The sequence below is a fragment of the Lygodium microphyllum genome, chromosome 28 (genome assembly GCF_053477565.2).
Source record: "Lygodium microphyllum isolate KBCC chromosome 28, Lygodium_microphyllum_v1.1.10, whole genome shotgun sequence".
Classification (NCBI taxonomy): Eukaryota; Viridiplantae; Streptophyta; class Polypodiopsida; order Schizaeales; family Lygodiaceae; genus Lygodium; species Lygodium microphyllum.
Window position 1 is genome coordinate 99,341,862 of NC_141162.1, and position 26,085 is coordinate 99,367,946.

The 26,085-nt window shown below is 42.2% G+C and overlaps 1 protein-coding gene across 3 annotated transcripts in view; it reads right to left on the minus strand.

Moving 5' to 3' along the window:
• LOC148011792 (putative acyl-activating enzyme 16, chloroplastic) overlaps positions 1-26,085 on the minus strand; it is a 253,538-nt gene that overhangs the window by 205,681 nt on the left and 21,772 nt on the right. For 2 of the 3 annotated variants that reach the window (XM_087670449.1, XM_087670447.1), the window contains exon 3: positions 20,861-20,975. In XM_087670449.1, the coding sequence (XP_087526575.1) occupies positions 20,861-20,975 (115 nt within the window). The remainder of the gene's footprint in view (positions 1-20,860; positions 20,976-26,085) is intronic. The other variant, XM_087670448.1, reaches the window with a different exon arrangement.

The following is a 26,085-nucleotide window of genomic DNA, read 5'->3' on the forward strand; positions in this document are numbered from 1 at the left end:
AATGCTAGGATTGCTTATGTCCTTGGGGTTTTCATATTTCTCATGAGGCTTTGTTGCTATTGTGTCATGGTTCTCCTCGGATGTGACTGGTATAGTTTTGTCAACTTGTTGTGATAGTGTTGTATCCACTCTTGATTGGTCAATGCAAGTTTTGTTGTCAATGGATTGAGTGTTGCAAGCAACCATTGATAGTAATGGTTGCTTTGACTTATCAGAACATATGGATGTGTCTGAGGTTTCACCGCTATTAGGAGAGATGGCAATGGGTTCATTCATCGGTGGACTCGATGCTTTATTCCTCAGCTCTTCAACACTCTTAGTCTCAATCTTCTTGGCATCTACAACCACTTGCAATTGCCGTTGTTTTCATTGTTTCCTCCTCTTTTTCTTGGGCAATTGAGGTGTATCCCTTGAAGACTTGGGACCTTGAACTAGGTCAACTGTTGATGTGCTTGGTCAGGCCTCAACATTCTCTGTTTCTGGTGTGTCCTCATGGGACATAGCCGCGACCCGCTAGACAGCCTCGCTAAGTTGTGAGGATACAACTGCCTCTCTTTTTGGAGAGTCTAGCTCTTCAGCTAATTCCCCTGCGTTTAGCCCCGATTGCATTGGCAATTGCTCCTGGTCGGGCATTTTCTCTAGACTCTTGTCCTTACCCATTGGAACATGCCTCCATTAGAATGGGTGTTGTGTTTAGAGCTGTTTTTCTCTTGCTCTGGAGGTTCAGGTAACTCTAGTATAGAACCAAGAGCCGGTTTAGGGTTCCTGTCATGTAGGCTTGGATGAAACCAATTGAAGAAGTCGGGGTTATATTGATGGGACGCATAGAGATGTAGGATTGCAGGGTCTTGAGTGAGGCAGAAGACATATGCGCTAATATCAAGTATCATACTCCCTGCTCCTAGCCTGCTAGCCACGTGTAGATCTTTTTCTAGAAGCAGTTTATCGTACAAGGGATGTTTTTGGACAGTGGCAGAAAGCTAGACCTCATGGACCGCTGCCAACACTAGTATTGAGATTGGGGCAATGTACGTGGGATCATGTATTGATGTCCAAAGGGCTTTCCTTTGCTCAACGAGTATCATTAGTCAGTGGGGGGCCAATTTTGATTGCCAAACTTTGGTTGGAGTATCATTTATACACAAAGTCACCTTGTCCCTTCCCTTTTCGTTTGATTGCTTCGAGCTTTTCCTTGTTTGTCTCACATTGAGCAGTATAGAGTGAGGGTATCAAGCGCAATTCTCTAGCTATGGCTTGTGGGATGTCCATGACTTCTTCAGTGACAGCTGCATAGTGGGAGCAAACATGTTGTTTCTCATCCCAAGTCAGGGGTTCGGTATATGAGATTTGTGTGCTTTGGTGTTGGGCTTCCGATGTCCACATGGACATACGCATGTGTGATGGCTGTCAACTTGTGATCAAGCTTCATCATGCACTTCATCTCTGGTTCATTGGTCAAATGCACCATCTCCTTTGCCAAATCTTCAAGGGATTTCTCCTCAAGCCTAGGCTTTACATGCTTCGGAAGTGCTGGAGGTGTCAAGGATGTTGGTTGTGACACCTCTTCCACTGATGAATTGCTAAGGACACATTCCGCAAGGGGCATCATCACGGCCAAAGGCTATGACTGCTGTGATTATTGATTGGAAGTTGTAGCAGCTAGTTCAGTGGACTGGCCACTATTGGCAGACTGTGGTGTCAAGTCCTTAAGCAGATCAAAAGTGGTTGTGTCTTTTGTGGCCCTTTGTGCATTTACTTGTGTAGATCAAGCATTAGTTGAGCTAGCCACAGTGGATTGCACAGGCATCTTCTTAGGCTGAGCCCTAAGGGTGGTGTCATGTCCCACACCTTGGTCATTTGGAAACTTAGATGGAGATAGAGATCGGGATTGAGCAGCTACACTTGAAGATTGTTGTTGTGCTTCCTGTGTCTAAACCCTGTGTCCGTTTAGGAAAAGAGAGTGTAGGAGATTTGGGACTCCTAGAAGGACTTGGCATTGGCCAAAAGATTTGCTCATGGCTATAAGGTGATTCTGCCATTTGCTTTGTTGAGCAATCAACCTTATCATGAGCAGCATTGTGCCTGTGGTACTTATTATCCTCTTGGGAAGTCAATGGCTCCTTGGGCACTAGTAGTCTTTGTACACATTCGACGGTTATATCTGACATCCGCTTGTTAGGCATGCTAGGCTGAGAATCTACCTTTCGAATAGTCATGTTTGGTTTCTTGATTTCAATCATAAGGGGCTTAGTCACTCCAATGTTGTTGATCAGAGACTTGGATTTTCGTATAGATTTCCTCCTACGCTTCTTTGCTTTTGATACAATCTGGCCTTCAGCTAACAGAGGTGGTTTAGCAGGCAGTTTTGGTACCCAAATCCATTGGTTACCTGCGTAATACCCTTGAGCATGTAGCAACACTTTGAATATCCATCGTGGCATTGTGTTGGCTCTCCATCGATATCTTCGTCTATAAGTCTTGGGCTTCTTTTGTGGTATTCTACAATATTTGTAAGTCCAAAGCCCATCCTTGGCATTGTCACCTGACCTTCTTGTTTCAAGTATAGCCTCGCTCACTAGTTCTCTCTGTTCAACGTGCGCTTCTATCAACTCTTTCAACAAGTCCTTGCTCTCGTTACTAGGCTTGCCTTGTCTATCAGAATGTTCCTTGTCTTTCCCTTGGGTTTTGATGAGGTCACCCTTGCTAAAGATTGTGATTATCCTCACACCCGATAGTATCAAGTGTATGCTCTATGCTACATAATCGGTGTCACAATTCGTCGCCCTTTTTGAGGGTCATCCTAGGAGGGTTTCGTTTCCATAATTAGCACTATTTGGAGGAACATGGAATAGGATAGGCAAGCTTTCAATCTCAATAGTTACAAGGATTTTGCACTTCTCTATAAGGGCTTGTGGGTGTCTCCCATAAGGATTAAGAGTTGCATCAATTTGTGTGAGCTTTGGTTGGCCTAGTAGAGTCCATGCTTCATAGGTCAAGATATTAAAATGAGCTCCTTCATCGATGAGAGCATCGACACTATGCTCTCTTTTTGCAGTGAGTTTGACCCTAAGGTAAGCGCGGTACTATGTCTTCATCTTCTAGGTCTTCGCTTACAAATTCAAGCCTTCTGATACATGCCTTTGAATCCCCAACTGCACAACCACATGTGGATTCTCTACTGATGTCTTGGTTCATCTGTGCAGTATTATTCAAGATGCATCTATCATCAGGACTCTCATGTCTAGTTATCCTCGTAGTTGTAGCTTGATGTTATTGCATTCTGCCTTGACTAGATGCAATCCGAATTCAACGCATACATGTTCTTGTAGTGTGGCCTTTTTACCCTTGTTGGCTAGATTGGCCCATTGAGATTCTAGAATCTCTGTTTGTCTTTGTTTGGGTATGGGCTTTTGGTTGATGTTTTGTAAGTGAGAATCTATGCTTGTGTAGAGCCATTACTACACTACGATCTAATTTGGAGGACCTTTCACGGCGCACGTTTTCTCTCCAACCTACTTAGGGGAGGTATAGAGGGGACAGAGCCCTCTGTGGGGGTTCGAGAGGCCATTATGCTAAACACCATGCATGATTTGAAGGACCATTCGTAGCCAATTTTTGAACTACTTGCTCTAGATTTCAACCCAGTGATAGATCCATGATGTGATGTCGGCTCTATACGGTCTCCGAGTTAGTTTTACGGTCTAGATGTGTCAAATCTGTATTCTATTCACCTCTCCGATTTTAACAGTTTTCTATCCGATTCTCAAAGGTCCAATTCTCAAGAGTCCAATTATCAAAATCAAATGTCCAATTCTGGGTTGGTCCAATCAGCCGATTGGATGGTCCGAGTCTGAGTGGTCCGATTTTGGTTGGTCCGATTTTCATGCATCCAATTCTGGAAATTGGAAGTGGGGTGTCCGATTTGAAGTATCCGATTCTCGTGCATCCGATTTGACAAGTGTGTGTAATTTTGGAGTGTCCAATTCTGGGTAGTCCGATTTTGAGCGTCCGATTCTAGATGGTCAGATTTTGGTGCCTCCGTTCTGGGATATCCGATTTTTGTGTCCGATTATGGGATGTCCGATTTTCGAAATCGGACATGATATGTCTAATCGAACAGGTTGGTCCGATTCTGCAAATCAGACCGTCCACGTCCAATTCTGGAAATCGGACCGTCCGCGTCCGATTCTGGGAATCGAACTCTGGTAACAATGTCCGATTCCTACGGAAGAGTTCCTAGGGATGACGAAAATCACTTGATTTCTAACGATTTTGGTTATGAGGAGTCACACAAACTTCCAGAATGTAAGAATAGACCCTAATGAAGGATTGTGTATGCCTGGAATAGCAAATAAACTCCAAAATACAAATTGGCAAACAAATCAAACCCTCTTGCCCTGTTATGACAGCAGAAATCCCACTGCCTATTTTCCTTCTTTTTCTTTGTTTTTTCCTACCCTAATGCATCCAAATCACAACGCAAATACCTATACTACTCCAACATGCTTTTCCAAATCCAAAAAACCAAAAACTTACTCGCTAAGGAGATCGAATACCCCTTCAAACTCCCTCGCTTCCTACTGATCTACCTCAAGCACCGGTTTGGGAAAAACCCTACTTCTATGCTCCATTCGAAGCGCACAAGCACTCAAAGCTTGAATACGTTGGTCCCGGCAATGGAACCAAAATGTAGAGACGATCAACTGCCGAGACCCACGGACTGCTTATTATTTCAAGCATTCCAAGCCGAGCACTAATGGCTACCTCTCACATAACCAATGTGCTATCTATCTCCGAGTATAGTGATCTTACCTCTATGCCCGATCGAGTTGCCTCCTCTCCCGAGCACTCCGGTAGCTCCAGGATCCAAGTGCAAGCTTCAAGCAAGCTCGATCCTCAACCTCCACGCTCCAAGCTTTATTGCCACAAGCAAGAGAAGAGAAGAGAAGAGAAGAAGCGAGGAGAAGAAGAGAGGAGAAGATGGAGAGCTTCTCCACCACGGTCCCTCACCCTCACGCACTAACTCCCTTACACTCACACTCCCTCTCTCAACCACAAGCCCAAGCAAGCAAGAATAAGAAGAATAAGAAAAAGAAGAAGAAGAGAGCTACTTGTGGCCACACATAAGAATGAGCTTCTCATTTTCTTTTCAACTTTATATACAAAATCCTAAATCCCTTTTGGACGGTCATCCCCTTATTCTCTTTTTTACATGGCCGGCGGTCCTTTTTTCCATTATCCTCCTATCTTTCTAACTTCCTTTCTACCGCCCAACTACCTTTACAATTTGCAAAGGTGAGAGCTCGGCGCTCTTAAAATAAATCATGGTGTGCTCATCTTCCGTTTCCCTTTCGCCTTGGCCTTGTCTTCTACTTTAGATTTTCCGGATTTTCCACCTTGTTCGTCTTAGGGTTAACAACAAGTAACAATACTTGGAGGTTAGAGAGAGAAAGAGAGAGTTCAGCCTTTCAAGTTTCAACTTTCAAGATTCAAGAATGAAGAGAGATGGGGGTTGGGGGGAAAGAGAAAATTGAGATAGATATTAGAGAGAATAGGCAGACAGATAGTTATGCATAAATTATAATAAAAGAAAGTAAAACAAATTTTAAAGGCAATGTATACCTCAATGATAGCTTACCGAATGTGGCGGTAGATGAATGCGCTCGTTATTTTCCTCCCCCTCTTTCCCATATCTATGGCCCACAAAAAGTAAGTGTCGAGTGAACATGAGATGAGTATGTTAATGATGTCCCATTTCTTACAATTACTCCATCCGTTGGTGAGAATGGAACAACCATATTTTATCCATGCGGCCCGAATCAGATCAAGGGCTCTATCAATCCTCTCCTTCTCTTCATCAATCACTTTCGTCCTCGTGTCATTGTATGTGACACCGGTCCATCCTTCATATGGACCCACATTGGCAATGGCTTTTACCATCTGCTTCTATTGCTCTTGCTTTAGGACATTGAATGCAAGATTACACTCAATCACTGTGTGTGCAATTTCAATATTCACAAGTCGTTGCCTTTCTCTAAGAAAGGCAACCAATCCACACATATGACTAGGAGTTCGAGAGAGAGAGAATTGTCTCTTTAGTGTTGCAAAAGCCTCCACTCTTTGTCTTTTTCCGAAGGTGGATGCAGATATAGCAAGCATCTAATCCATATGCATTTAACTGTGGTAGTGAAAGCTACCTTGTATTCAACTTCACATGACGATGTGGTAACAATGGACTGTTTCTTGCTAAACCAAGATATGCAAGACAATCCAAGAAAGAAATAATTGCCACTAGTGGAGTGACATGAATCATGATCACTAGCCCAATCAGAATCACTGTAAGTATGTAACTGTAGTGGTCTCCCCTTGGCATAAAGCAATCCAAGAAATCTAGTATCCTGCAAGTAACGAAAGATACACTTAACAGCTTGCCAATGTGACATGCGTGGCTGATGCATATATCTGCTCAGGGATGAAATTATAAATTGTATCTCTGGCCTAGTGTTGCATAAGTAAATAAGACATCCAATTGCTGGAGCATATGTGTGTATATCAAACAAATCACTATCATCACGTAATGACAGCTTTTAGTCTAGGTTCCATTGGTGTACAGACTGACTTGCAATCCTGTAAGCCAAACTTTTCAAGAAGTTTACCAATGTATCTTGACTATGATAACCCAATACCTCTAGCATCATGTATGAACTGAATGCCCAAGTAATAATGCAAAGACCCCAAGTTTGACATGTCAAAAGTTTGCTACAAATTTTGTTTAAATACTAAAATCTGATCAGCATGTGTCTCTGTAAGCAAGAGATCATCAACATAAAGGCAAATGATCAACATAGATCCCCCCTCTTTACATACGTAAAGAGTAGACTCAGATGAGCTGTTTATGAACCTTTGGCTAAGCAAGAAAGCATCTATCTTTGCATACCAAGCTCTAGGAGCTGTTTCAAACCATATAAAGTTTTTTCCCGCTTGCAAACCAAGTTATTCCAAGCCCTCAACTACAAAACCAATGGGCTGCTGTACATATACTTCCTCATGACATTCCCCCATGTAAAAATGCAATTTTAATATCCAACTAATGCACAGTCCATCCATAATGAGCAGCCAAAGCAACCATAGACCTGATGGTCGTCATGTGGAAAGTAGGAGCAAATGTCTCCTCATAGTCAATGCCTTTCTTCTATGCATAGCCTTTAGCTACAAGCCTTGCCTTGTATTTGTCAATGGATCCATCTACATTCCGTTTCAGCTTGTAGACCCATTTTGTTCCAATGGCTTTCTTCCCAAAGACACCAAATCCCATGTTTGATTCTTAGTGATAGAATCCAATTCATCTTGCATTGCCACCATCCAATGCACACTCTATTGTGCATCTTCAAAACATGCAGGCTCCTCATTATCAAGGGTGCTTGTTGCCATAACAAACTCCATGGTATGTGTAGTATCATGCATACGAGCTTGCCTTCTAGTACTACCAGCCATGGGTGCATCCAGATGACTATCTTTCATAGTCTGTAAATACCATCTAGGCATTTGTCTTGCCTCCTGACTATGCATAAGCTCTTGCTGAATTTCAGTTTCAGCACTTTGCTGAATATTCAGATCAGCCAATGGCTGATTTTCTGCATTTTCCAAAGGAGCAGCTGGCTGAACATTGAGTTCACTTGGTCAAACTCCAGCTGAATCACCAAATGTAATGGGCAGCAGCCCTTCAAATACATCATGGGCAGCCCGATATGTGTCGAGACTGTTGGGTATTTCACTCACGCCTCACTTACGCCTACGCTCACATCTGAGTGTCGGTGATCAGTAGGACACTAGGGCCCTTTTTACTCTCGGTAGGAGAGGTTTTTCCCCCAGACTTATGGTATTATTTTGTATGTGCTTATGACATACACTTACCGGCACTTACCGTGTTCGGGTGTGAACACCCCTCTACAACCCTAAGGTTTAAGAGTTGTACCTTGTACTTTGAGTTTACACTCTTTCAGTCTATTGCATTGGGTGTCATGCTTCACTCTCTACTATCTATTGTTTTCAGTGCTGAGCTTCGATCCTGCCGTCCTCTCTCACATTTGGTATCAGAGCAACATTGGCTCTGTTTAGCTTAGCTCCGTTCAACATTCGGGACTCTCTGCTCAGGTCGAGCCTCAACTTTCAGAAGGAGACGCCCTGCTCCTCTACTTTGCACAACAGTGCCTTGTCCTGCAGCAGTTTGATCTGCTTCTCCCCACGTTAGCGGACTGCAGAACGTCTCGCCAGCTCCCGTCAGTCACACGCCTCTGGCAACGCCCGCCCCCTCGCCAGACTGCCCTTCCCGCCACACTTGTCCCAACGACTCCTAACGGTATCGCCCATCTGCTGAGCGGTTGTCCCAACAACGCCTACCTGTCCCATTCACCATCTACCACATTAGTCCACTCTGTCTCGCCAGTAAACTTTAGTCGTCAAACAGCTGTCAGACGTCCCGTCAAACAGTCGCCAACCTGCCGGGGCCCTCGCCTATTGCACCATCCCTATCTAGACGCCCCGGCTGTCAGTCACGCTGCCAGCGCCTGAGAACGGCCGCCCGTCAGACGCCACGTCAGCCGTTAGCTGATAAACGCCAAGCCACTGCTGCGCCGCTCATCACCCATCAGCACCACATTGACCGCCCCTCTCACCTGACACGCCAGTAATCAGCAAGACAGCCCGTCATTACGTCAAGTATTCTTAAATTTTTTTTAAATCCCGATAAATTTCTGGAAAAGGGGGTTTCTACGCAGCAGGCACAGCATTAAAAAACTTGTCTGGGACACTTTGGATGCAAATTTCTTGGGCACATTCATCAAAAATTTTGGGGCTTTTATGTTTTTTGAGGACATTAGCATACGCACTGCAGTTACAGCCACTGAAAGACTGTTTTGAACACATTTGAGGAAGGAAATTTTGGGGATTTGTTGGTATAGTGTTGTTGAACATTGATTGCATGTTGGATTGCGTGCATAGCAGACAGTTTTGACAGAGTACATCTCTGTACACTGATTGCATAAAGTTATTTCTTGCAATTTCTGAAAATTTTCAGATTTCCAGTGTAGTCCTGCTTCGAAATTGCTCTTTTGCATTTTTTTTTGTAATTGAAAATCATGGCAAATCAGGGAGGAGATGTTTTCACCTATGTATCCAAGGAGGACAGATTGGATGGAAATAACTATTCACTTTGGTCCTTCATGATGAAGAATGTACTTGTGGCCAAAAATCTTTGGGATTATATCAGTGGAGAAGAAGCTCGACTTGGAGTTGTGGCTCCAGCTACTCCTCCAGGAGGACATGCACCACAGGCACCTCAGCCTGCTCCAATTCAGCCACTTCCCCAAAGAACAGCAGCTCAAAAAGCATGGGATACACGGGATGCACAAGCTTTGTCGCTCATTGCATTGGCAGTTCAGCGGTCAATCATCCCCCACATTCATTCAGCAGCTTCTTCACGAGAAGCTTGGCTAACTTTGGAGCAAATGTTTGCAGGCAAGAATGAGACTCGCATCTCTTTCTTAAAGAAAAAGCTAGAGACATTGAAAACGGATGAAGGTGATTCTATTCAAGATTACTTGAACAAAATTCAGGACTTGCAAGAGCAACTCATGAATGTTGATGAGTAGTATTTGGATGCACAGATGATATCCACCACTTTGAACTCATTACCTCCTTCGTACTTGGCTTTTCATACAGCCTTAAACCTAACCATGAGGATTGCCACGCAGCCAATCACTTTTCTTCAGTTAGTCAGTTTGCTTCTAGAGGAGGAGCAAACACAGAGGAACAGTGATATGGATGCTATAGCCTCTGAGCAGGCTTTTATAGCTAGACAGAAGGGCAAAGGCAGCCAAGTGAAGAATGCTCCGTAGAGTTCTGGGGCTTCTGGCACATCCCAAGCAAACAAAAAACAAGGGGACATGCAAGCCAAAAAGGGCAAATGTCATTATTGCAAGAAGCCATGCCACTACATCACTGAGTGCAGAAAGCGCATTGCCAAAGAGAAGAAAAAAGAGTCAGGAATGTCTGTTTCTGATGCTCCTTCCACTACTACTGAGTCCGCGTCCTTTGTTGTAGACAGGGACTATTGTTTTTACACATGCAGTTATGACACCTCTTGGGAAGCTCGAGCATTTAGCTCTACTGAGGATGCAAGCACTTGGTTTTTTGATAGTGGTGCTTCAAGGCATATTACATCTCTCGGAGATTTATTTGCATCTGTTCATGCAACTTCAGTTGCCAAGTCTGTATAGTGTGCCAACAATGCATCATACCTTGTTAGAGGTATTGGGGAGATTGTGCTCACAGCCATTGATGGCTCTATTCTCTGCCTACAGGATGCTTTATTTGTGCTAGGCATAAAGAAGAATTTTCTCTCTATCTCTTCTTTGGTACGTTGTGGATTGCAGGTCACATTTGATGATGACCGATGCATGATGAGAGACAAAGAACACATGACTTTGGTCTTGACACACACTTTATGTCATGGGTTATACGAGTTGGATGCTCTTTCAGTTGATCAGTCAGCATATTTGACATCCATTCTTACTCCTGCTATGATACAGACAGAGTTATGGCATGCTAGGATGGGACATGTGAACTTTGGCAGCTTGATGCTCTTACAGCGTACGTAGATGCTAGATGGATTACCTCTACTGGAGAGACCTCCTGATCACTTGTGCGAAGGATGTATTTTGGAAAAAATGCATGGTTTTTTGTTTCCCCGTGATGTTGCTTTTAGAGCAACACAGCCAGGTTGCAATTAGTGCATTCAAATGTATGTGGACCTATGCAGACAAAGTCATTGGGAGGATGTTACTATTTTGTGATTTTTATTGATGACTTTACTCGATTTTGCTGGGTCTACTCTTTGGCCAAAAAGTCAGAAGTGTATGATGCATTCTTGGCTTGTCTTGCACTTGTTGAAAACCAGTCTAGTTGTAAAATTAAGACTCTCCGTTCGGTTCGAGGGGGGGAATACATGTCCTGTATGGTGAATTCTTTTTTGAAGCAGAAGGGCATTGTCCATCAGTACACTACTGCTTATACTCCACAGCAGAATGGGGTTGCAGAGAGAAAGAATCGGTCACTCATGGAGATGACCAGATGTATGCTGAAGGCAAAGAGCTTGCCTCACAGTTTCTGGATGGAAGCCATCATGTGTGCTTGCCATGTTTTGAACAGATGCCCCACCAAAGCATTGAAGAAAATTACACCTTTTGAGACCTGGAACAGTCGGAAACCTTCTATTGGACACTTTCGTACCTTTGGGTGCCTTGCATATGCACATATTCCAAAGGTACTCAGTGGATAACAAGGCTATTAAATGCATTTTTATGGGATATAGCAGTGAGAGCAAAGGCTACAGACTGTATGATCCTGTTTCTAAAAAGGTGTTTGTCAATAGGGATGTACTATTTGATGAAAAATCAGAATTGTCCCTGACTGGTTTAGATACATATCAAGATGCCCGTGATGTATTTGAAGGGCTGCTGCCCATTACATTTGGTGATTCAGCTGGAGTTTCAGCAAGTGAACTCAATGTTCAGCCAGCTACTCCTTTGGAAAATGCAGAAAATCAGTACCATTGGCCGATCTGAATATTCAGCAAAGTGCTAAAACTGAAATTCAGCAAGAGCTTATGCACAGTCAGGAGGCAAGAAAAATGCCTAGATGGTATTTACAGACTATGAAAGATAGTCATCTGGATGCACCCATGGCTGGTCGTACTAGAAGGCAAGCTTGTATGCATGATACTGCACATACCATGGAGTTTGTTATGGCAGCACACACCCTTGATGAAGAGGAGCCTGAATGTTTTGAGGATGCACAACAAAGTGTGCATTGGATGGCAGCAATGAAATCTGAATTGGATTCTATTTTTGAAAATCAAACATGGGATTTGGTGTCTTCGCCATTTGGGAAGAAAGCTATTGGAACAAAATGGGTCTACAAGCTGAAATGGAATACAGATGGATCCATTGACAAATACAAAGCAAGGCTTGTAGCTAAAGGCTATGCACAGAAAAAAGGCATTGACTATGAGAAGATATTTGCTCCTACCTCCCGTATGACGACCATCAGGTCTATGGTTGCTTTGGTTGCTCATTATGGATGGATTGTGCATCAGTTGGATATTAAAACTGCATTTTTACATGGGGAACTTCATGAGGAAGTATATGTACAGCAGCCCATTGGTTTTGAAGTTGAGGGCTTGGAACACTTGGTATGCAAGCAGAAAAAAGCTTTGTATGGTTTGAAACAAGCTCTTAGAGCTTGGTATGCAAAGATAGATGCTTTCTTGCTTAGCCAAGGGTTCATAAACAGCTCATCTGAGTCTACCCTTTACGTATGTAAAGAGAGGGGATCCATGCTGATCATTTGTCTTTATGTTGATGATCTCTTGCTTACAGGGACACGTGCTGATCAGATTTCAACATTTAAACAAAATTTGCAGCAAACTTTTGACATGTCAGACTTGGGGTCTTTGCATTATTACTTGGGCATTCAGTTCATACATGATGCTAGAGGTAATTGGGTTATCACAGTCAAGATACATTGGTAAACTTCTTAAAAAGTTTAGCTTACAGGATTGCAAGCCAGTTTGTACACCAATGAAACCTGGACTTAAATTGTCATTACATGACGACAGTGATTTGTTTGATATACACACATGTGCTCCAGCAGTTGGAGTCTTATTTACTTATGCAACACTAGGCCAGACATACACCTGAGTTTTAGCCCTGAGTAGATATATGCATCACATTGGCAAGCTATTAAGCGTGTCTTCCGTTACTTGCAGGGTACTAGATCTCTTGGATTGCTTTATGCCAAGGGGGGACCACTCTAGTTACATGCTTACAGTGATTCGGATTGGACTGGTGATTCTGATTCACGTCACTCCACTAGTGGCAATTGTTTCTTTCTTGGCTCGTCTTGCATATCTTGGCTTAGCAAGAAACAGTCCACTGTTGCCACATCGTCATGTGAAGCTTAATACAAGGTAGCTTTCACTACCATAGTTGAATGCGTATGGATTCGACGCTTGCTTGCTGATCTGGATGTATCTATTACGGAGCCTACTCCTTTGTTCACTGACAGTCAGAGTGCCACTGCAGTGGCACAAAACCCAGTGTTTCATGCACGGACGAAACACGTTGAGATACATTATCACTTTGTCAGAGAGAGGCTACATGCAGGTGATATCAGCCTTGTCTATTTTCCTACCACCAGTAATGTGGCAGACATCTTCACCAAAGCTCTTCCTTGTGAGAAATTTGAAGCATTTCGCCAAGCTTTAAATTTGATCTCCTTTGGTGGTGGATGATCCTTGTACTCTTGATCACTCTTCGCTCCAGGGTGGTTTGTTGGATATTTCACTCACGTTTCACTTACGCCTACGCCCACATCGGAGTGTAGGTGATGAGTAGCACACTAGGGCACTTTTTACTCTCGGTAGGAGAGGTTTTTCACCCAAACTTATGGTATTATTTCGTATGTGCTTATGACACACACTTATGGGCACTTACCGTGTTCGGGTGCGAACACCCCTATACAACCCTAAGGTTTAAGTGTTGTACCTTGTACTTTGAGTTTACACTCTTTCAGTCTATTGCATTGGGTGTCGTGCTTCACTCTCTATTGTCTATTGTTTTCAATGTTGAACTTCGATCCTGCCCGTCCTCTCTCACATAGACCAGCCAAGGACAATTCTGATTTTTCATCAAATAGTACATCCCTACTGACAAACACCTTTTTAGAAACAGGATCATAGAGTCTATAGCCTTTGCTTTCACTACTATATCCCACAAAAATGCATTTAACAGCCTTGTTATCCAACTTTTTTTTGAGTACCTTTGAAATGTGTGCTTTTGCAAGGCACCCAAATGTACAAAAGTGTCCAACAGAAGGTTTTCGGCTGTTCCAAGCCTCAAAAAGTGTAATTTTCTTCAAAGCTTTGGTGGGGCATCTGTTCAGAACATGGCAAACACGCATGACAGCTTCCATCCAAAAACTGTGAGGCAAGCTCTTTGCCTTCAGCATACATCTGGCCATCTCCATGAGTGACTGATTCTTCCTCTCTGCAACCCCACTTTGTTGTGGAGTATAAGTAGTAGTATACTGATGGACAATGCCCTTTTGCTTCAAAAAAGAATTCACCATAGAGGACATGTATTCCCCCCCTCAGTACGAACGGAGAGTTTTAATTTTACAACCAGACTGGTTTTCAACAAGTGCAATAAAAGCCAAAAATGCATCATACGCTTTTGACTTTTTGACCAAAGAGTAGAACCAACAAAATCGAGTAAATTCATCAATAAAAGTCACAAAATAGTAACATCCTCCCAATGACTTTGTCTGCATAGGCTCACATACATTTGAATGCACTAACTACAACCTGGCTGTTGCTCTAAAAGCAACATCACGGGGAAACGAAAAACAATACATTTTTCCCAAAATACATCCTTCGCACAAGTGCTCAGGAGGTCTCTCCACTAGAGGTAATCCATCTAGCATCTGCGTACGCTGCAAGAGCATCAAGTTACCAAAGTTCACATGCCCCATCCTAGCATGCCATAACTCTGTCTGTATCATAGCAGGAGTAAGAGTGGATGCCAAGTACGCTGACTAATCAACTGAAAGAGCATCCAACTCGTACAACACATAACATAAAGTGTCTGTCAAGACCAAAGTCATGTATTCTTTGTTTCTCACCATACATTTGTCATCATCAAATGTGACTTGCAATCCACAACGTGCCAAAGAAGAAATAGAGAGCAAATTCTTCTTTATGCCTAGCACGAGCAAAGCATCCTGTACGCGGAGAATAGAGCCATCAATGGCTGTGAGCACAATCTCCCCAGTTACCTCTAACAAGGTATGATGCATTGTTGGCACACTATACAAACTTATCAACTGGAGCTGCACCAACAAAAGCAAATAAATCTCTACGAGATGTAATATGCCTCGAAGCACCACTATCAAAAACCAAGTGCATGCATCCTCAGTAGAGCTAAATACCCGATCAATCCAAGAAGTGTCATAACTGCATGTGTAAAAGCAATAGTCCCTGTTTGCAACAAAGGATACGGACTTAATAGCAATTGAAGGAGCATCAGAAACAGACATTTCTGACTCCTTTTTCTTCTCCTTGGCAATGTGCTTTCTGCACTCAGTAATGTAGTGACTTGGCTTCTTTCAATAATGGCATTTGCCCTTTTTGGCTTGCGTGCCCCCTTGTTTTTTACTTGCCTGTGATGTACCAGAAGTCCCAGAACTCTACGGAGCATTCTTCACTTGGCTGCCTTTGCCCTTCTGTCTAGCCATAAAAGCCTCCTCAGAGGCTATAGTATCCACACCACTATTTCTTCTTGTTTGCTCCTCCTCTAGAAGCAAACTCACTAGCTGAAGAAAAGTGATTGGTTGTGCGGCAATCCTCACGGTGAGGTTTAAGGCCGTATGAAAAGCCAAGTATAAATGAGATAATGAGTTCAAAGTGGTAGATATCATCTGTGCATCCGAATAGTACTCATCAACATTCGTGAGTTGCTCACACAAGTCCTGAATTTTGTTCAAGTGATCCTGAATAGAATCACCCTCATCCATTTTCAATATCTCTAGCTCTTTCTTTAAGAAAGAGATGCAAGTCTCATTCTTGCCTGCAAACATCTGCTCCAAAGTTAGCCACACTTCTCGTAAAGAAGCTGCTGAACGAATGTGGGGGATGATTAACCATTGAACTGTCAATGCAATCAGCAACAAAGCCTGTGCATCCCGTGTATCCCATGCTTTTTGAGCTATTGTACTTTGGGGAAGTGGCTGAAGTGGAGCAGGCTAAGGTGCCCGTTGTGCACGTCCTCCTGGAGGAGGAGTAGCTGGAGCCACAACTCCAAGTCTAGCTTCTTCTCCACTAACATAATCCCAAAGAGTTTTGGCCACAAGTACATTCTTCATCATGAAGGACCAAAGTGAATAGTTATTTCCATCCAATCTGTCCTCCTTGGATACATAGGTAAAGACATCTCCTCTCTCATTGGCCATGATGATCAATTACCAAAAAAGAAGGAAAAAGAGCAATGTCGAAGCGGGAGCAAACTAGAAATCTGAAAATTCTCGGAAATTGCAAGAAATAACTTTCTACAATTAGTGTACAGAGGTGCACTCTGTCAAAACTATCTGTAAAGCATGCAATCCAAGGTGCAACCAGTGTTCAGCAACACTGTATCAGCAAAATCCCCAAAATTTCTTGCTTTAGATTTGTTCAAAACATTCTTTCAGTGACTTAACTGTAGTGCGTATGCCAATGTCCTCAGAAAACATAAAACCCCCAAAATATTTTATGAATGTGCCAAAAGATTTGCATCCAATGTGTCCCAGACACATTTCTTTAATTTTATGCTTGCTGCGTAGGAACCCCTACTTCCAGAAATTAATGCTAGAATTTTTAAAAAAAATTAAAAAGTATACCACAGAAATGACGGGTTGACTGGTGCAAATTCGTCAGCTGGCGGGCATAAAATTATAGCAAATTGGTGCAAATTCGTCATACATGTGTCAGAGGGGTACAGTCGATACTGCAAACGGGTTGTTGCTGGTGGGATGGACGTTAAGCAAGCGAACGAGTTGTCGACTGGTGACGAACGGCACAAAAAACGTCTGGCAAGTGGCGCAAAGGACACAAACTGACGGAGAGAGCACAGGAAACAGGCACACGCAGCACTACTCGCGGACACTCGCGAAGCGTACAGCGGCTAACGGCCGACATGGTGGCTGCAGAGACTAAACAGATGGCAGCATGTGACTATGCCTAAACAGATGGGGGATGCAACTTTGTTGGATGTTAATTTGCATATGACAGCCTTGAGGTTGGCCCTTTTGCAGACTTTATGTGTACAAAGTCATCCTTGGTCAATGATTGCTAAATTTTTCATTGAAAAGACTGGCATCTCTCATGGTAACACGGTTATTCATGCTTCCTAGTGGAATGTGCTTAATTCCTTGAGGCCTATTAAGATCTCCCAATCTTTCCTCCTTTCTCATTTGATTGCATCTTGGCAGGAGATCTTACGTTTTTCAATTTGGTGCCCCCCTGATATTCGTAAGGAGATGAATTCGTTGCAAGGAGAAGTACTGGCATCCTCCAAGTTGTTGGATTGGCTGGACAAAGATTTGCAGAAAGTCAAGTTTAATCGGATGGCTCGTTTGGGATTGCAGACAGTTTTTGATGGTGTTATTCTTGGGCAATCGCATCTTTATTCTTTTCGGCGTATTCATCAGCACTTCCAAGTACCCCGTGGTTTGGATATTGTGACATTTGGTCATCCATACAGGCGAGACTTCAGAGTTCCCTCCTTTGCCTGCGCTACAGCCATTGTATCCATGGCATGACTGGATGTTTGTGCTTCCGGATGATTTCGAGAAGAGGTCTACTAACCAAATATATCATCAAATGGTGGAGGCCAAGAGATGGGTCACTACAAAGGTGAATAAATTATGGCATATAAGGGATAGAAAAAACAAGTAGCGGGAAAGATTCATTCAGCTTTGGAAGTCTAAAGTCTTCTTTTGGAGACTGCTAATTGGTGGTCTTCCAACTAGAGAGGTGTTGCGTACTCAAAATATCTCTGCTGGTCGTTGTGTATTCTGCACTACATGTGATGAAACATTGCTTCATCTTTTTGTCTCTTGTGTGGTTGCTCGACAGATCTAAAGTTTTATTTCCCGCGTGTGGTTTTCTGCGACTCAACACCGGATAACGACCCGTTCATGGATTATGGGAAAGCTGCCCTCTCTGCCTTCCTTGCATTCTAATTATTCCTGCATATTCCATTTCCTTAGATGAACTGCCCTGTGGCATATTTGGCGTACTCGGAATGCCTTTATTTTTTATTCAGTTTCGGGAATCCATGGTCATGTGGCCCGTGTTTGAGATTTAGTGCTATGGCAGATTTCTTCTATGATATCAGCTGACGTAGTTCTTCCTGACATTGCTGCTTCCTAGCTAGTGATTGTTTGCTCTACTCCAACTGTCCTTTTTGTGTGATTTTTTTCTTTATGTAAAAGTCCCGATAAGTCTTTCGTCAGTTTCTCTGATGACCTGATGGTCTGATGTAATAAAAAGTAAGAGATACAAAGAGAGAGAGAGTAGGTTATTCTGATAGCCTACTGGCTTCATTATAGTTGTTTCCATCCTGTTTGTTTGGCTTGAAGGCCTGATGTAAATATCTCCATACATTAATATACTCTTGTTTACGAAAAAAGAGTTGGGAAGAGAGCAATGGCCAAATTATTCATTGGCATTTGCACCATTTTCTTCTCTCTTACCCATTACCAGAACTATCACAACCTTTTCGTTGTCTACATAGCCATCATCATCATCCTCACCATCATCATTATCTTCAATACCATCGTCACTTTCTAGATTACTTTAGCTATGCTTGTACAAACTCCTATTTTTCAGCCCTATTCCACCCCTTCTTTAGGAGCACCGAGGAATCAAAGCTCATACAAGGCCACCATCAAAGCATTATTCATCGCATATTACTACAAAACCCAAACAATGGAGACAAACAGAATCCATGCAACTTAGAGATATCAAGAAAACTAACAAGCTTGTCATGAAAACAAACAACAAAGAAAAAGGAAATCTTGATATTCAATCATCTAGCTAACAAGGCAGATTTTTTTCATAATTTTGAGATGTTATTAAATACATTCATTGTTAGAGTTACAGGAAAGAATTGCATGTCTTGTTCTTGTAGCATTGCCTTATATATTGTACTTGTAATTATAAGAAGACCCAAGTGGGTGTATGTAGCAATTGGATCCACAGGTTCAACAATGCTATCAGAAATTGGGTGAGCCCCAAGGTCCAATGGGAATGCTGAAGAGAAGAGACAAGCACGAAGGGCATTGCTTGGTATCCAAGGCTAAGAGCCAAGTGGTGTGAAATACCAAGTGTGTTGTCACTTCATCACCTTAGTTGGAGGAGCTTAGAAGGGCTTTGCGCAATTGAATCCTCGACAACCTATGATAGGGATGGAGAGCTTTGTGATCCCCATCGCCAATTGTGAAATGGAAGACCTCGACTCTTAAACAAGAGGTGGACCAACTTCGTGGAAGTCGAGATCCGACAAGAATCATAATAAAAGAATTGAAGCCTAAGTTAGAGGGAACAATCTTAAATTATTTGTATGTATTGGTTAAAGGGATGTGCAATGAACCTTATATAATTGATTAATTAAGAAAGCTGATTTTATATGTGCGAAGTGTGGTTGGATACTTAATTAGAAAACTAAAGATGTTGGGTATATGGGTGGAAAGTGAGTGGATGGTGGTCTCAATGACTATCCAGAGGGTGAGTGGACCCAATAAGTTGGGTGGCTTTCCACATGATTATTGAGGGCTAGAGTCAATCAATTGTGACTCCTTGAGTAATCAGTTAGAACTGGAGTTAACATTCCTTATGTAATTGGTTAGAACCAAAGCAACGTTCTTTTCAGAGGATGGACATGTGATTGTGCTACAGCAAAGGGATTGACACTTAGCTCCCCCTTGTTTCACACTCTCTTTAAACCAAGTCCAATGTCCACTACTCTCATCCTTGAGAGGTTGTGAATAGTAGTCTCTTTAGGATGATTGTTAAATTGTTGTTTTAGAAAGACCATAGAAGTATAGGGACCCTTAGGTCCATCCTTTTGGGTTAAGGCCTTGACCTCATTGTAAGGTATACTGGGAACCGCTCAACCAGCTAAGTCAGTAAATCATATGCAATCCGGATGGTGCTGCTCTTGGAAAGGTGTCCAAGTGACTACTAAATGTTACCTCCTCTCTTAACCAAGGTGGGTATGTTATACTGCCTTCCAAACATGCCAATGCCATTATGCTAAAACGAAGTCCCACCTTTGACATTGGCACATTCATGCCTTTTTCATTGATAAGTCCAGAGTAGAGGCAAGGGCCCATTTCCCTCTCTCATATATTTGTGCTAACATTGTTGTCAGTTATCGTTGCAAGGATCTTGCAACCCGCCGGAAAAAAGGGGGATAGGATGAAGGAAAGGGCTGAAGGGAGGCCAAAGGGGTAGACTGAAAGAGGCCATGTCCAAAAAGGGGGTGCACTGTGGGTCAAGAAAAGCATGTAGGTGCTGAAGTAAGAAAATTGTGTGGCTGCTGAGACAAAGGGGTGGACTAGTGTCAGCTCAAGGGAAAGTGGGCAGCTGCTGAGACAAGGGAAGTGAGACAGAAGAGCAGGATTAGAACAGGAGAGGCCAGTCAGACCATGATAGGAGTGGCAGGTGGTGAGGGAGCAGGCTGACTCCTGAGAAGAGACACAAAAGGGGCAAGGGTCTGGGGAGGTGAAACAAGCGACAACAAGAAGGGAGAAAAGGGAGGGACAAGGAGCAGGAAGCTGCAGATGTGACAGGGATCAAAAGGGGCTTTCTTTGATATTGCATAAACTAGCCCGCTACTCTGAAAAGAGTCCTAAGTTTTTATCTGTATAGAAGCTCCTATTTTCCTTGATATTTTGACATATTGCACTCATACTTTTTTGTATAAGTCAGCAGATGAGTTCTAAGTAGGTGCAGTATCAGCCTCTAGCACAAACTGTATCCTGTGTATCCACTAGACAAGGGAGACTCACGTGTGAAAATTTAAATCAAGGAAAATTCAACAGTATTGTGGTCTGCCTTTTCTATTTTTTGTGGAAAAAGGTGTGGCTAATTATATTACTCCGAAGGAAACATAATGAAGAAAGAATGCTCGACAATCTAGATGGAGCTGTGTGCAAAGCAATCATCTGTATACAATGCAAATCAAATCAAATCTAAGATTACCTTGGTCTGCAATAAGCCATCGATATGAATTGTCAGCAAAAAGTGCAATCTTATCACTTGAGGAAACACCTGTCTGCCTCAGCCCTTCTGCGAATTTCAGGATCTGCTTTTCAAGCTTTTATAAGCACAAAAATTCGTCAATGAACATGGTAATATGAGAAATGTCCATCAAGATAAGGCTTACTATTTGCTTAGAGGCTAATATTTGCTTACAGGCTTACTATTTGCTTAGAGAAATGTATTGCATGAAGTGTTTTATGGAGCACTCAAAACACAAAGTTTCATTAGCTTAAGGAAGGCAATATGGTTTCCTTATATATTGACTCTAAAAGTGAGACACGGTCCACAAATGCCAAACAAAACAAACTACAGTGTTCATCAATAATTAGATTGGAGATATTTTCTTTTATCACTGGCTTATCAACAACTATGTAGGCAGTTCTTCATACTGATAGTGGTAATAGCTAACTGCAAATAAAATGCAGCCTTCCTATTTTTGGAGTTAGAAAATGGTTCCTATAATGCTTATTGAGAAAAGAGAAACTGTAATGTGAGAGGTCTCTCTATGATGCGGGCAATGACAAAAAGATATTTATGAAGCACCTATAAAGCATGAAGCGGGATATAGGGAGCATATAAGGAGCAAGTAGTAAGCTTATACAAGGCATGTACTCTGCATACAGTGGGTGCCAAAAATGATGTACAACCTAGAGTGACATACAGCCTAAAATTATTGGACATTTTACTCATGAAATGTAAAATGTGACATATGAAGATATGGGTGTCACTGGTCAGCACAAACAAATCAATGCAAATTTTTTTACAGATTTCAAGAGTAAAAACTGATCTTACCACTCTTTGGGAGCGGGTTGCCTATGACAATACCCTAAGCAATTAACGTAGGTCCAAGATTTAGGTACAAATTTAAACCTAAGCAATTTTTACAGATTTTGAGAGTAAAAACTCATCTTCACGCTCTCTGGGAGCAGGTTGTCTATGACAAGACCCTAAGCAATTAATGTAGGTCCAACCAAGGTTTAGGTACAAATTTAAATCTAAAAAAGGAAGCCTGTATCTGATTTCATACACGTAGTCAAAGCACAAGTATGCCTTCTTTCACCCAATTTTACTTCAACTTGCCTCTTCTATTAGAGGAACTGGCCACCTGTTTCACGAAAAAGCTGCCATTTTTTTCATTTGACCTTTTCATTGTGCCATTGGCTTCTTCTTGCTCAATCTCCTTCTTCTGGACATCAGTCACAACAGCTTGCCTTATCTACCTACAACTAACCAGCATGGCTCAGCTCTTTCTTTGTTTCTTTTGTCCTTGCCTAAACTCAAGCCTCCACAAGAATTGAAGGCAATAGAAAAGCCTTCTCTCATCATGTGTGCCTGAACAAAAGCATAGATACGAAGGCCATTTCTAGTTGAGGATAGCACTTGAAGACCAAAGAAGACTTCTTTTGTGACTCCTTAGGGTCATTTCTACCTCTAGACTTTTACCTTTTGGCTTGACCAATAGGCAATGTTGTTACCAAGGATATTAAACAATATCTTCTTACTTTACTCGAACCAAATGAGAAATGAACTATAATGATTTAATTAAACTTTACCTAACATTTTCAATTAAAATGAACTTTGATTCTCATGCCCCTAGCTTTGATGGCAATGAAGATTTGACATTGAGCATGCAGGGAACGTGTATGGGATAAACTAAAAGTTTGGACCTTAAATTAAGTTACATTGAAATTTTCAGCCAATAAAGAGTGATTAATTGCCAAGAAGCCCCCTCTGAAGATACGCTAGGGTTTAAACTAGGGAAACACAACATGTACGACCAAGGCTAAAACACAAAGACTCAAACAGAGACAAGTAAAACCCAAACCCTAAACGCAAAACGCAAAACTCAAAGCTCAAACATAAAGACAAACATAGAGAGAAGAGACTCTGAAGTGAATGAATGTTGTAATGAATGTGAGAGTGTACAGAATGCCCAAGGACAGACGGCCTGCTAGACAACAAAAACACAGGTACAGCAACACTCAGCCGATGGGAGAGATGGCAACAGCCTGTTGCCTAGCACCAGATGTTGAAAGCACAGGCTGATCAAGTGCTATGATGACGTAGCAAATGGAGACCTCCAAAGAACAGGGTGATGGCTGAGAATAGGCTGCCTAGGGCTGGATAGTGATGGGCTACAGTCAATGATGGCTGGACAACAGATGGTAGGTAGCTGATGGCTGAAATCTGCACGGTAGAGTGAGAAACCTACACCAAAGGATAAGGTTGAATGGTGGGTAGCCCGACTATTTATAGATGTTGAAGGGTGTCCCAAAGATGAGGGTTTGGGGGGACCATTGCAACTCTCTCCAACTGCGCATCAAATTTGTGTTTTTCATTAATTAAGCATGTTTTGGGGCCATTTAAAAATGCTAATCAACTGTAAAGCGTGTTTTAGCTCAACACCCCCTTGTGATCTTAATGGGATTATAAAGAGGAAAATGCATTTAGAAAGGCATATATTGCAAATTTGCAGCTCTCTTTCTTCCCTCTCGGAAGCCCTCACCCAGTTTCTTCGCTGTACTCTTTAGTTTGCTGCTGTTTTCACAATTACAGCCATGAAGAATGCAAGTACAGTATGTATGGGAGTTAGGGCAGCAACCAATTTACTTGTCAAGTACCTTGGAAAGTTCTTTATCCTCTTCAAAAAATTGTGAGGCATGATCCATTATTTGGACGGGTCAAGAAGAGGCAAGTCTTAGTCAAGTTGAGGAGGCGCTTTGCAACTTGTGTTCAGTGCAAGCTCCAGACTTGAACATACCTTTATGTGAAACCATCCATAGGCTGACACCACTGGTGCAATCTTATTACAGCAAGGGAAGTAAAGTCTTTATATGAGGACAACATATTATGCCAAGGTAGAAACAGTAGTGAAGAAAAGCTGTAGTAAATAATAGCAGATAATGGTCAGTGTAATATTTCCTTGCATGAGATTCAAACATTACTTGTTTTCAAAGTCTTGTATCTCTAACTTCCTACAATTTACTGAAGCAACTCATAAATGAATAATAGCAAATAATGCTCAATGTAATCTTTCCTTGCATGAGATTCAAACATTACTTGTTTTCAAAGTCTTGTACTTCTTACAATTTACTAAAGCAACTCATTACTTTGTCAAAGAGGATGAATAGTCAAGTTGTAGATCTTTATTGTTTTTCTCTAATTGAGGAATCAACGAGGGCAACCACTACTAATACATTGACTTATAATGAGGGACCAATCCTCCATTAAAATGTGTAAAAGAAAGATATACATAAAGCAATGGGAATGGAAGATGCTCTCATCTTGTTTTTTTAAGGTTTTTACAGGAAGGCAAACAATGAAGCATCAAGAGTGTGCGCTAGTTTTATTCAACTTTGGGTGTGTAAGTGTGGGAATGTGTCTATGTGTTAAAGGTGTGAACACATTTTAAACCTTTCAACATGAAATAAGGATCTAAGGTTTGGGGAAAACACAAAAGGTATGGGGGAAAACCCTAGGCCTACATTATGAGGCCCCAAGTATTGTGCTCTCATCATCAATCTGTCACATCATTATATCTTCTTTTGTGTACATGCAAGAGCAGTGTCTCTCTCTTTCTCTCTCCAACATGGAGCTTCACCCACCTTAGCTCTATACCTAACAGTGGTATCAGATGCATGATACAGGCTGCCATCATCTTCAGCTCAGACAACATTCTCATTCCAGTCACTTTCAATAGTTGAAGAAAAAGAAGTCTGCCTTATAGATGCCGTGGCTGAGCTGGCTGCACCTGGCCTATCTATCTTTGCAACCACCACCAAATCTACCCTCCATGCTCGACAATCTCTGCTGTACAAAGGTACTGTTCATCTACCCTTGCTTTGCACACTCCACACTCCAGATTGCCACATGTGCTGAGCACCACCCTGGAAGAGTCTGACCTGCATTAATCTCCTATCCTAACCTGTGTTGCCTGATCTGATGTGCCTCATCCCGTCTCGTCTACATGCATCTGACACCTATCTGGACACGTGCAAAGCTAACAGGCCACATCATCCAGAAAATTAAGTATAGCCCGACAGTAGTTAAGATAACCTTTATAACCAACAAATTCTTTTTTTGTTAAAAGGGGAGAATTTACATTCACTATGCACTCCCTATCCCTGCATGCCACCAAGTCTGTTCAAAATGTCTAAGAGATCCTCTTGATGAAGGGACTATCCATAATAATTTTTGGTTTATGAGCAATGAAGAAGACGGATATTTCTTTTTTAACTCAAAAGAAGGTATTCAATTGAAAGCATAAGCTATAAGCATCCCTTCACCTCCTTTTCCTTCAAATGATTTTGTGTCTCATGGTCAAACTTAAGTAGGTACATCCACATCCTCAACACAATCATCTTTCCAAACTTAAGTAGATACACCCATCACAAATTCTTTTGGGCTCCTACCCATCCCACCCTCACATTCCGTTGCACCTTCCTTTCAACCTTCATTCAATGCATCACATACCACACACAACCTTGGGGGGTTCCGCACATTTAGTGAAACCAGCCTTCCTTCCATGGATGGGTGGTAAACCCTTGATTACAACTTAATTACAGCAGCAAACAATAAATGCAAATCTGAAAATACAAATTTACCTACTGATCTTGGAAATGCACACCCAATTGGCCCCAAAATTGGCACCCCTTTCGGTATTTCTTTAGCTTTATTGAAGAAGAAGTTGATTTACAATGTGATTCTCCCAATCCCCTTCGCAATCCAAACTCCCTTTGCTGTCCAAAGTGACCTCTTCAATCTGATTTGTCCCCCTGATTCGGGCACTTAATTGGCCTTCACCCACTTCATAGACAATGGAAATGCCCCAAATTCAATGGCTGGCTAGTCCTCCACCTGAATTTAGCTGAAATTCACCTTCAGCCCTGAAAAAAATTCCAAGTCCTGGAGCTTCCAATTTCTGGCATGCTTCCCAAGGCTGTTGCTAAAGCCTAATTTTTGTTGTAAATTAGGATTTACAAGAGAAATTTACGATTTCTCAGCCTCCAAGGGTCCAAATGCTAAGATCTTCGGAGCAAGGCTGTGAAATGGCTAGGAGATGAGAGAGAAAGCTGTAGAGAGAGAAAATTCAGAGTTTTGTCGCGAAGAATGACTGAAAAGCAATCAAATGTAATTGTTGCCCTGCCACAACAGCATTAAATGTT